The sequence below is a fragment of the Acanthisitta chloris genome, unplaced genomic scaffold (assembly GCF_000695815.1).
Source record: "Acanthisitta chloris isolate BGI_N310 unplaced genomic scaffold, ASM69581v1 scaffold13284, whole genome shotgun sequence".
Taxonomy (NCBI): Eukaryota; Metazoa; Chordata; class Aves; order Passeriformes; family Acanthisittidae; genus Acanthisitta; species Acanthisitta chloris.
Window position 1 is genome coordinate 46,589 of NW_008668886.1, and position 12,535 is coordinate 59,123.

A 12,535-nucleotide genomic window follows, 5' to 3' on the forward strand; every position below is an offset into this window, starting at 1 on the left:
AACCAAGGCAGGAGACATCGGCAGAAAACTGCTGCTGCTTAATTTGTGGAAATCACCACAGTGCAAAGCACAGCCTTGTGCTGGGAAGTGAATCTGCTGACACTGTGTGTGCAGGGGAATTTGTTCTCCATGTGTCCATACTCTGGGTTCCTCCGTGCTGCCCCCACCTGCAAAATTCAAGGGGGTTTTTCTTTCTGTATCTTTCAGTGGCCTTGTGCCTTGCATCTTGGCTTTTGCTGGGTCATGCTTTCTCCTCTCTTGTTGCTCCTAGTTCTGATGGATTGGTTTTTACCTTTGGAAAGATATGTACTTTGCTAGCAGGAGAGTTAATACACTTCTATGGCCCCATTACTCACAGTTGGTTCTTCTTCCCTGTCAGGGAGGTTGAAAAAAACCCTTCACTGGTGACAAGATCAAGATTTAAACCATTCCTTATATTCCTGAGAAGCCACTGCTTGGAGGCTTAAAAAGCCATCAGTTCCCCATTCCCTTATTCTCCACTCTGATGATCCCTTGTGTTGCGAGTGTTCTCTGGCTGGTGATGGGGAAAAGTCAAAATTATCATCTACCACATCCATGCTGCATCCTGAGAGGCAGAGGAGTGTGCTGTTGGTGGGAATGCTGCATGGGGCAGGAACTATAACACCCCCTGTTCTTACAAATGAACTTGAAGGCATCTGGCAGTGTTTTTTTGTTGTGGTGCTGCTTGTGTAGATGGCAGGGCTATTTGGAGGTTTATGGGAAGGCTAACCTACCTGTCTGCATATTTTATATCGACTCTGTTCCCAAAGAAGTGCCTGGTGCAGAGGCTGGCCATGAATTTCCAGCCTGCTTTAGTGCTTGGTGATGTAGAGAAGAAATATTGTGTTCAGAAATATAAGTGTGTCCCATCTAAAGCTCAGCCCACACCATGTGCTGTGGTTGAAAACTCCTTCCTTCCCTCTCACCACTGGGTTTGGGACTTTCCTCTCCTCTGCAATGCAGTTAAGTGCTGTGTTAAGTCAGGACCAAAGCAAGATGCAGTGCAGCCCACTCTCCCTGCTGCCAGCACTGCAGAGATCCCTGCAAGAGCACTCAGACTCTTTGCCAGGAGCTTGGCATTGCAGCAAGGTGTGTGCTGTGCTTTCCCCCCACAGATCCCCTCACAGTGCTGCTGCTGTGGAATTGTTTTCCTTTAGGCAGTACAGTGCTGAAGGAAGGGTGGGTTTAACATCAGATAATCACACCACTCTTCTGTTCCACCTTGTTTTCCAGTGGCCAATGCCTGTGGCCACCATCACTCCCTGCGTGGCTCCTGGTCTGTCAGGAGCTCAGCACCCCATCATCACACCTTGCAGGAGTCTGCACCCCCACCTGCCCACCCTGGGGTTTCAGTGCTGGAGAGCTTGCCAGCAGAGATCAAACCTGCTCTGAGGTGATTTAAGTTAGCAAATACTGTATCAGCTGAAGGGAATCCAGTACAGCTTGTGTTGCCTATCAGAGGAGCTTGGCTCCATGTGCTCTCCTCTCCAGGTGTGATCCAGGTGAGAGTTCCTCTGGGTTCAGCCACAGCCATCATGCACAGCCACAGAGGATCCCTGTCTTTGCCAGGCTGTTGTTGGGAAGGGCACAGACTCATGCTGTGATCCTGGGGCTGAGATAGGTGCTGGGAGCTGCCAGGCCATGAGAGCCCTGGGGAGCTGGGGATGGAGGTTTTCCTGCTTGGTACTGAGCAGTCCAATAGAGATGATCAATGTAGAGGCCAAAGGCTGATGTCAGGCTCCCTGGGCTGAAACTGGAGCAGTGCTGGGGAACTGGGGAGGTGTTACACCAGCACAACCAGAGTCAGAATTCAGCCCATAATTATATTCTCCTGGAGTGTCAAAAAATAATACAGTGCTTACAGTCTAACATACACCAGTTTAAGTAAGATTTAGTCTTTCATTACTTAGCACTCTGCCTCTACTTGAACCTGATTCAAACTCAGTTATTTCCTTTACTAATACTCTAATTATGTTTTCCTTTTGATCTGCAGGACTGTGTGCAATTAAACCAGTACAAGCTGCAGAGTGAAATAGGCAAGGTATGTACTGGAGCTCGTGTTGGTCACACACATAAGTACAGGTGGAAAGACTGTGCCAGCCCAAGGGACCTCAACGGCCAAGACTTCTTGTAACTTGTGTTTATTTTGGGTTTTTTTTGTTGAGGTTTTAATTCCTTATTAGGTTGATTAAGTTTTGTTCAAGGTCAAAGTGGAGCTACTTCCTCTGAAATCTAAATTTATTTTTCCTCCCTGAGAAGGTGGTAAAGCTGGCTCCCTTCCAGGGTGTTTGCTTGCCAAATGTAACACTAAGAGCCTTTGATGCATTAATACAACACAACAAGGAGAGAAAAAAAACCCAAACCAAAACAAAAAAGCACAACAAGGAGAGAAAAAAAAACCAAACCAAAACAAAAAAGATCAGGACAGGTGTTTGGTCCCCATGAGGACTAGTTAAAGTTTTTATGTCGTATGAAACACTCACTTAATTCTAGTCCACGTTTAAATGCTGCAGAATGATTCAGAAGAGATTCCTCCAAAGTTATTTAGAGGTCTGGGCTGGTGAGCAGCTCAGACACCTGCACATTTGGATGTCTGCCACCCTTGCAGATGGGCTCAGGAGCGATGGTGCTGTCTGGAAGCTGTGCCTACCTTTGCAGTTGGAATATTGCAGTCAAAAGGGACAGCACCCTGAGCTGCAGAGACCTTCACCAAAAGTTTCATTAGCCCAGACTCCAAAAGAAGAGGCCCAGGCTGTGGGAAGAGGCACCTTTATACCATCTGTGCAGTGTGCTGTGTGTTTGGCTGTTGACAGGCAGGGAGTAAGGCTGGAGATACCACTGCTGGTGGTACAGCAGATTCCATCCCAAATGCACATACAGCTTCAGACCCACTTACAGCCTTTGTCATTGGCTTAAGTGAGACCCTCTCACACATGGATTTGCCCCTGTGTGCTCCTTCTTGGTGGATCAGAGCGAGCAGATAGGCACTGTGAGATTGGTAGAGGGTCTGCTGTGCCTGCTGTGTGTGCTTCTGGGTCAGCCAGATGGCTTGTTGGTCTCTTCTGAGACCAGGACCTTCATTCCAGCTCTCACTGAAACCAAGAGAAATGTTTTAAAAGCTCTAGTGTTCATCCCACTCATTTATTCAACAGGCATCTGTCAGGGATGATAGCTAGCCACGGTGTCATGTCTCGCTCGTGTAAAATGTTTAGTGTTGACACAGAACTGCAAAAAAACAGTGGTTTGGATGGAGCTTGGCTTCAGGCTGTCACTGGAGCTGGATACAGCAGCAGTTTGGGTCTGCATCTGCCTGGGCAACATGTGGTTGTGGAAGGCAGGCAGCTGGTCTTCATTGCAGTCCATTTACTGTGGAGAGGTTTTTGTGCTGAAAATGGTCTTGTGCAGGAGTACAGGAAAAGTGTTCATGCAGAATTTCCTAACATGCACACTCAAAAAAAATCAGCTTGAAAATTTTTCTCTCTGCTCCTCATCCATGTTTTAGTTCAGACAGACACAGTGGCTCAGGGCAGGAGGTGATGGGTGAATGAATACTCATCTCCTCCAGACATTGTTAATCCTCCAATACCCCATGGCTCCAATGGAGCTGCCAAAATGTACAACCTCACTGCTGGGTCACATCACCTGCAGACTCTGCTCAGGGGTCAGCATGGCCTGGGGCCTTGGAGCTGTTTTTTAACCTGCATAAGGCTGTAGTCTACCAGCCTTGAGCAGCAAGCAAACAAGGTGAAGCTGCTGAACTGACTGTGCCATTTGTGTTTATTTTTAGGGTTCCTACGGCGTTGTGAAACTTGCCTACAACGAGAACGACGACAAGTATTACGTAAGTGTGTCTCTGCTCCTCTTTGCTGCTCGTTCCCCTTCACCTTCCTGAGAGCTGGGTCCCCTCTACCTTGCTGCTGTTAGCATCTGCCCTTCAGGTTTGGGTGGCATACAGGGAGTTGAACATCCCACTGGGCATGGAGCCGCTGCCCGTGCGCGGGAGGGGATCGGGTGGGCTGCCTTACATAACGGGCAGGCTCTCAGAGGCAGCCTGCAGGAGTGTGGCTCTGATTTGTCTTGACATTTTCTAGCTATGAAGCAGGTCACCTGAAATTAGAGGCGTGTGGGTGGTGGTATTCAGCACCTGCTGTGCGTTGGAAGATTGGCCTGGAACGAGCAGGCGTGTTTTGTGGGGAAATGAGAGATGCTGAACAGCATGGCCTGGCTGGGCAGTGCCTGGCTCCCCTGCATCTTACCCCCCTGGGGGATGCCTGGGGCACGTGAACAGGGTCTCACTGTCAGGACATTGAGGTGTAGAGTGCAGGGCAGAAGACAAACTTTGGCTTTTAACTCCCTTGCTGAGCTGAAGCCGGAGTCGGAGTGCTTCACATTCAGAAAGGCTGCTTATGCTGAAGGCCCCTCCTCTTTCAAAAGCAGGTGAATCCCAGCCATCCCAGCTGGAATTCCTGCAAAATCTGCCTGCAGATATGCTCATGTCCCTGAGCTTACCTTGTGGCATGTTTTGTTCAGGATAAGGGCAGGAGCTGGAAGGAAGGGAAACTGCTTCGCTGTGTGTGGCTGTGCCTGAAGGCTGCTGGAAAGAGCTTCCAGCAGTTTCTGATGGATCCCAGGGCAGGTATCTGTTCAGCAGAGCTAAGTGGTTGCAGTGATGCTGAACCTGAGCCCTACTGCCCCCAACACAGCCCTGCCAGAGCTGCTGCTCCATGCTGTGTTTGGTGAGAGGGTCCTAGAGTGGCCTCATGTGAGTGAAAATGGGCCCATCAGAGCACCCACATAGACTCATGTGCTGCTCCCTGTCCCTATTGGTCTTGCTACAAAGGGGAATAAGAGTGTGCTGTGGAGGTATACACTGTGCTCATTCTCCACTACTCCCCAGTGAGCTTTTCCTCCCTGACTCTTGGATTTACAAGTGACATGCCTGGCTGAAAAGATCAGGTGGGAATTGTATGCCTGTGGGTATTAGTTAGCCCTTCTTTGCTTCCAGTAAGCATGAAATTGCAGGAGGAATGTCTTGAAATAAAGGATGGAAGAGATGAGACAAAAATCTGGACAAGGTGCCCTGGAGCTGGCCAAGCAAAGGAACCACAATTCTTTCATTCTCCAGTCCTTTTCCAAGCTGACTCACCACTGCACCAGAGTAGTTGCTGTTTCCAATGGCTCCCTGTCTCTGCTGCCCTCAGAATCCTCTTTGCTATGCCCTGCAGCAGGATAGTTTGTTCTGCAGAGAGCAATGGTGCCAGCTGTGGCTTCCCTGATCCATCTGTCCCACCAGCATAGGCAGTGCCAGGACCAGCGGCACAGAGTGGGAACACATCTCATTAATAAATCACGTTTATTTCCAGCTGAAATTTTTTTGCTTTGAAAATTGTCATACTTACATTTTGCCACTGCCCTTTCATTCAGGAAATCCCATCACACTGCTTGCAGGGTGCCCAGGGCAGCTGTCCCAGCTCACCAGGGGAGAGCTGGGTTTGGGTTAGCATTGCTTGCTGTGTTCCTGTCCATGTTTTGGATGCAGATTAATGCCATGGATGTAGGTTCAGCTGATCAAATCAAAGCCAAAAGTGAAAGCCTTTGTCCAGGTTAGCCTGGTGTGTGTTAGTTAATCCTCACTTAATCTCTGTTTCTAATCTAAGCAAACACTTAATACAGCCCAGGAGGGGTCCCATGCCTAGGTGCTGTTTCAGCCTCACTGCCTGAAGCAGGACAGGGTGTGTAGGTTCCTTACCGTTGCAGGGATGTGCCCTTTGGTTCAGCCTGATCTTCCATGTGGTGGCTTGAGGCAGGGTCTGAACCAGATCTGAGCTGGGACCTTGGGGCTGTGAAGGTATTCCTGGGAGGTGTGTGGAGTGCCACAGTGGAAGGAGAGATGAGACCAGAGCAAGAGCATCAGCAATGTCTGCTTGTGTTTGATTGTGGTGGGTGGAGAGGAGAACACAGATGGCTGCACTGCTGCTGAAAGGCTAAAGTCTGTGTCTCATATGCCTCCTGCCCTCTTGGCTGGGGCAGTGGGAGCTTTCCCCCTTCCCCAGCTGCAGTCACATGCAGACAACCTGTCACCCCTAATCCTTCCAGGTGACTGTGCTTGTGTTTTCCAGAAGGCCAAGCTGATGGAGACAACTCTGCTTTTCCAAGTCATTAAAATAGCCCAGGACCTGGCAGACTTTTCAAAGCTTCAGAGAAATAGTGCCAATTACATAACAGGCTAATGGTTGCTTAGCTCCCCACGCTGCTGGTGTGCCTGACCCTTGTGTTCTCCCAGTGCTGGGACAACTTCCATCCTGCTCTGCTTATCTTTCCCATCCAGGGCTGCTCCACAGCAGTGCACCCCAACCCCCTGGGGGATACCTAGTGCAACTGCCTGTTACCAGCAGTTAGTAGAAGCAACTGTGATTCTAATAGCTGGGGAGAGCCTTTTCTGTGTTTGTTTTTAGCTGAATTTAGCTCTGGAGGGTGGTTTTTTGTCTCAGTGCTGAAAAGCAATAACAGATAATTGGAGGAAATCAGCCCTTGGTTGGCCTTTAGTGAGCAAGGCCAGGTTGGATGGGGCTTGGAGCAACCTAGTCCAGTGGAAGGTGTCCCTGCCCATGGCAGGGGGTTGGAACTAAATGATCTTTAAGGTCCCTTCCAATCCAAACCATTCTGTGATCTGATTCTCTAACTGATTTAAGTGTGCATTTTAGCATGAGGCCAGGGTGTTGCTACCTGCTTTAGTGTCGTTAGTGTTTTAGCATGAGGCCAAGGTGTTGCTACCTGCTTTAGTGTCGTTAGCTAGTGTGCTGCAATGAAAAGGAACAAAATAGTAAAGAGTGCAGAAAAAATTCTTTTTGGACTATAATTTAGACTGTGACTCCTGATTCTTGCTGAGGCCCTTTGGGGCCCTTTGCTAGCTTTCTTTGAAAAGGCAGTTTATAGGTACCAGGGATTGAATCTAGCTCCTATCAAAGCAAAAGGAAAGACTGATGCTGCTTTAATGAGTTTTGGATTTGGCCTAGAATTAGGAAAAACTCTCAAGAAAAAAATCCATTCACCACATTTGGGAAAAATGTAGATGGGTTGTATTTACTTTGTGGGTTTTTTACCTTCCATTAAAGATGAGGGAGTGCTTCCAAGAGCCTTACTCTTGCTGAGAACAACCACAGTGCCATGGAGGGCTGTAAACATGTGTTGGCTTACATCAGTGGATGCAGGGAATGTGTTAGACCAAGGAAATCGAACTTTGAGCACCGAGTGTGTGACCCAGTGCTTCCTCTGAGGAGGTGACCCCACTGGGATGCAGAGCTGGCTCTGAGAGCAGAGGTCCCTGCTGCTCCTGGGGCACTGGCACAGCAGCATTTGTGGGGCTCTGCCAAGGAACCCTTTACACTGAGAAGGTTTCAGTGTCTCAGTTTGTAGGAGATGCTTTGACAGTGACTAGGGGAAAAAAAGAAAGGCCAAGCTCTGTGAAAAATCAGCAAATATAAAGGAAAGGCAAATGTGTCCGGGCAGAGATCTAGTTTGGAGCCACTGTGCTGATGGAATTTGATTCTGTGATGCCTCAGGCCATGTCTCCCTCCTATTTTCAATCTCTAAATCAGCTTGCAAAGAAAAGTGGTTATTATCAACATTTGTTATGCTACTGCTGGAGTAAGGCAATAGTGTTGTAGGTTGTCAGTGGGTTTCTCTTTTTTCTTATCCTTCTTTTTTAATCTGGTTTCCTAAGAAACAAGATTTATGTGATTGTGTCTCTGCCTTTGTTTGTACCTAACAACCTTTGCATGGAGGGCTGTTTTCTACCAAGTCTCAATGATAGGGAGAAACTCCTTCCAAGTTTATAAAAGCGATGCCTGAACAAAGTGTTGCTGTTGAGAAGAAGGTGGCCAGCAGCAAGCCTTGAACTTTCTAGCCCCTGGAGAATCCAGTTTGGTTACCATCCAGGCAGGAAGGGAAGGCACAGCTCCTGTTTCTCATCCTCTTGCTTACATAACAGCTACTGAACCAACTGCCAGCTTTGCTCCAGAGTGGCCAGAACCAGGGAGGTGATCCCTGGCTTACTCTAACACCCCATGCTGCTCAGCTGTGGGGTTGTAAGGGGCTGGGTCACCCCAGGTAAGAGCAGGAACCTCCAGGAGACAGCTGGAGGTAGGTGAGGACAGCTGCTCTGGGAGGGCATCCCTGCTGTGGTGGCACAGCATGGATGGGGCACAGCCTGCCCATGGAATTCTGCTGACGGGACAAAAGCAGGAACAAGATATTAGGTCCATGGCAATGAAGCCTGTCTGGTTTAGGGTTTTCTTTCAGTTCACAACACTTCTCTCCCAGCAGAGCTTCCCTCTCAGTCACTTTATCTGAGAGGCGTTAGGCAGGACAGGTGAGGAAGGGCTGGAGATGCTCTCCAGTCTGCTCAGCATTCCCACAGCATGCACTAGCAGAGGATCTAGGTGCTTAGTAGCAACTTTTGAACAGAATCCCACTGCCCTGGGAGCTGCAGGTAGGGACTGTGCAAAGGGCTTCTGCCCTTGCAATACAAGTCTCTCCCTTAGCAAATAAAATGACATCCGAAGTGCTGTGAGAGCATCACAAAGGACAGGTGATAAGTTCCCTTGGCTCAATCATATTGTCACCCTTCCTTCCCCAAACTAATGGCCATTTTGTGGTTGTCATTACCAGCAGCTTGAGCTCCTCGCTGTTGTGAAAGCTGCTGTATTCCAGACATTCCTCCTCTCCACAAGCCTGGGATCTCCTTCCCCTCAGGCAGCTTCCCTGTGGTTTCCAGCTGCAAGACTGATAGAAGAATCATAGAATCAACCAGGTTGGAAGAAGCACAGTGAACTTGGATAATAAATATACATCAGAGAAATTCACACAGTTCCCACTGCCTATCAAAGGGAAACATCAAGACTTCTGTCCACGTGTGAATATTCAGAAGGAAGATGTTTGCAAGGGCATGCGTGGAGGAAATCTCCAGGTTCCCTCTTTTCCTGAGGAAGCTGAAGCAACACTCACCAGTGCAAAGGGAAAATCCCTCAGCTTGGCTCTGAGCTGGTTCTTTATCAGAAAGGCATTATCTGGGTAATTAGCTCTGCCTGTGAGTACAAATGTCTTTGGCTCTGTCATGCGTGTGAGCCTGGAAGGAGAGGTTTGCTGAAGCATCCCTGAGTTGCTCCCATTACATGCAGACACAATTCAGGAGGAAACCTGGTCCTGCCAGCTCACTGTAATTAAAGTGAGGCTTCACAGCCACTGCTCTCCTCTCTGCTCTTGGGATAATTCGGTGGCTCTGGCCCATTGCATGATGAACTTTGCTCTTTGTCCCCTGTTTGCATTTGTAAGCATGGTGGGACAGGTCCTCTCTTCTGCTCCAGCCCTGCTTGTGCAGTAGCAGATCCTGGTGCTTTGAAGCTGGTATAGGAATGTCCTGGCACTTCTTCCCTGGCAGTAGCAGTGGTTTACAGTCAGCTCACCTATGATGCAGTAACCACACATCACCCCTTGTAGCATCCTTCAAGGAGTTTGGGTGATGGTTACCTCGTTACCTTGATGTTACCTCTATTTCTGTCCTTGACAGCAATTCTTGTCTTTGCTATTGCTCCTCTCTGTATCTTCCTGCTCCCTCCACCCTCTTCCCAGAGCCTGTCCTGGGAAGGACTAGCCTGAGGTGAACATGGCTGGTGGCAATGGTTTAGTCCCTTAGGTTGGGTCCCCCAACTTGGGAGCTTTCAGCAGCAAATTGCATCTTCTCCTTTTTCTAAAGCTCCTTGCCAGAAGGCATGGAGGACTCAAGATGGATTTGGAGCAAGAGGAGCCTTCTCCTCCTAGGTTGGCAGTGGTTGAAAGAGAAATGGATGTACTAATTCCTTTGATTTTTCTCATAAATTTTCATTCTGGAGAGATAAAAGTGGGAGCGTAGGAAGTCCTCCAGGCTTGATCCTGGCCATATTTGGAGGTGGTTTTGCACAGCTTGGATCCTCTTTCAGCAGACCATGAATCATTTGGCTGTCTGTATTGGACACAGTGCTGTGCTAAGTAAAAGATAAGCACTCCTGAGTCTGTCTCTCAACACCATCCATTCCAACAGTTGGCTTGGAGCTGTCAGGCAGGATTGAGAACTACACAATGTCTCTTCTCAATTACACGGGTGCAAATCCAGAGGATTTCACTGGATCAGTACCAAAAATAACAATCCTTTCAGTGAGCCATGAACCTGTCTGCAGCAGGAGCACTGATGGGATGTGGGGATCCTGGGGCATGCAGTGCCATTGCTGCCAGGATAAAAACAGCTTGGGAAGGAGCTTGGTGAAATGGTTTTGGTGACCTGTTCCTGGTATATGTGGAGTATGCAGAGACTCTGCCTCTGTGGTATTAATGCAAAATTCCTTGGCATTTGACTGTGTCCTGCAGGAGTCCTTGGTTAATTATGTTTTGCAGGAGTCACTCCAGTGTGAATTACAGTTTTGGATGCTTAATTAATAGGACTAACTACTTATTCTAGGGGATGGAGTGAGTGACCATCCCAGCTCCTGGGAGCATAGGCTGTTTTCCTCAGCAGATTGTACCATGAGCTGGTTCCTCATGAAATATTTATCTGCTGGGCCACTCAGGGCTATCTGAGTAGCCCTCCAAAAGGTTATTAACGCACAGAGCAGATGGAGGCACAGAGACTGTTTATTAAATTCAGATTGCCTTTTGCCACTATGCTAATGCCAACTGGATGACAAGAAAAATTACCCTGACCCCCTCCCACACTTCAGCTGCCTGGGTTTGCAGTGATGCCAGATTGGGTATGAGAAAGGAGGGAAGCTGTTGGCAAAATCCTGTTCCCCTCCCTGTGTCTTTGCTGTGCTCCTGCCCAGAGCTGGTCTCAACATGCCTGATGGTGCAGGGATGGATTCCCACAGTGTCTTGTTCATCATGGTCCTGGACTGGATCAAGCTGCAGGTGCTCTGTATTGCTCTGGCAGTATGGAAGGGGTTTATGGGGCAAAAATAGTCATTGGGTATGCAAAGGGCCTCCCCAGGCAGGTTGTGATGGAAGTTGCAAGGGTATTAGCTGTATGGTCATGACACTCCAGCTCTTTTGCTTCCTGGACCCTCTGGCAAAGCAAAACATAAGGTGGAGCAGCCTTGAAGTGGCTCTGACTTGCAGCGTGGCCATAGGTCATCCAAAACAGCAAGTACATGAAGGTCAGCTAGAGGAACTCACCTCTTCCCTCAAGCTCCTGCCCCAAATGCAGATATTTGACTCCTTTTTCTTTGTCCAGTTGAAGATAAATCAAAACCATCTAATTTTTCATGAGGAAATAATGAATGAAACAATGGGTAGCAGTGCCTTTAGGGAAGCCTGGGTCAGTGTCTGTTGTGGCCACCACTAACCAAGGCACTTGTTTTCTAGGTTAAAGAGCAGACCTGAGCCAGTCTCTGATGCTCAGCATACTCCCAGCTCACAGCAATGAGCACTTTAGCTCTTGTTCAGTTTTAACACTACTTTCTCTTCTTCCCTTAGGCTATGAAAGTCCTCTCCAAAAAGAAGCTCTTGAAGCAGTATGGATTTCCACGTGGGTATCTCACATTTAGAGGTCTACCTGTTGCCCTCAGATAGGCAAATCTCTCTGTAGAAATACTGTCTGCAAGCACTGTAGAACTTGGCCTCTCCTGAGAGCTGCCTCAGTAGTTGGGGGCTGGTTAAAAGGCAGTGGGTAGTGAAGGGGTAAGTACAACTGCAGGAAGATTCAACACAGTAATTGGATTCCTGGCTCTGATTTTGAGTCTGTTTGAAGCACTGACTCTTCCATGTTCACCATCTGTGAAAACCTAATTAAGTGCTAGAAGTTAGGCATGGTAGTCCACTTCCTCCCAAGGGCTCTTTTACTACCTTGGATTAGCACCTGGTTCCAGTGGCTGGGCCATGGGACTTGGCAAACACACCAGGCTGGGAAGCTGGGAGGAGCTGCTCTGAATGGGGCTTGGAAGTCTCAGTTGCAGGTGAGAGACTCTCATGCTTTGGGATGAGAACAAGGCAATGAGATCTTCCAGAATAGCATGGCAGGTGCTGCCTACAAAGGAGTTCTTCACCATGTTGTCACACTTGCAGGTCGACCTCCTCCCCGAGGGTCTAAAGCATCCTCTGGAGAGCAGCCCAAACCCATGGCACCACTGGACAGAGTCTATCAGGAAATAGCCATCCTAAAGAAACTGGACCATGTCAACATCGTTAAGCTGATAGAGGTGAGCTGCTTCTCCACCCTAAGCTATGCTGAGACAAGTCTGCTTTGTATTGCAACAAGAGAATCTTTCTTCAGCAGCTCCTGCTTCAGCCAAAATTGGTTTAAAATAGTTGTTCATAAATTTAGGCTTGTGATTCCAAGCAAGATCATACCAATTATGTAGGACAAACTGACACACTTACCCTGGGCTGTGGGCTGGTGCCCAAGAGAAGGTAGCACACTGTGCTGGTAGAAATAGCAGCAAGCTTTGATCACTGAAACTTGTGTGCAGACAAGCCTGGGAAGGTCCAC

At 48.4% G+C, this 12,535-nt stretch overlaps 1 protein-coding gene across 1 annotated transcript in view; it reads left to right on the top strand.

The window, feature by feature from the left end:
- The window catches only part of LOC103800737 (calcium/calmodulin-dependent protein kinase kinase 1-like), a 47,306-nt gene that overhangs the window by 7,181 nt on the left and 27,590 nt on the right, over positions 1–12,535 (top strand). The window contains exons 2-5 of the mRNA XM_009073122.1: positions 2,015–2,062; positions 3,809–3,862; positions 11,524–11,575; positions 12,112–12,245. Coding sequence (XP_009071370.1) covers positions 2,015–2,062; positions 3,809–3,862; positions 11,524–11,575; positions 12,112–12,245 — 288 coding nt within the window. The remainder of the gene's footprint in view (positions 1–2,014; positions 2,063–3,808; positions 3,863–11,523; positions 11,576–12,111; positions 12,246–12,535) is intronic.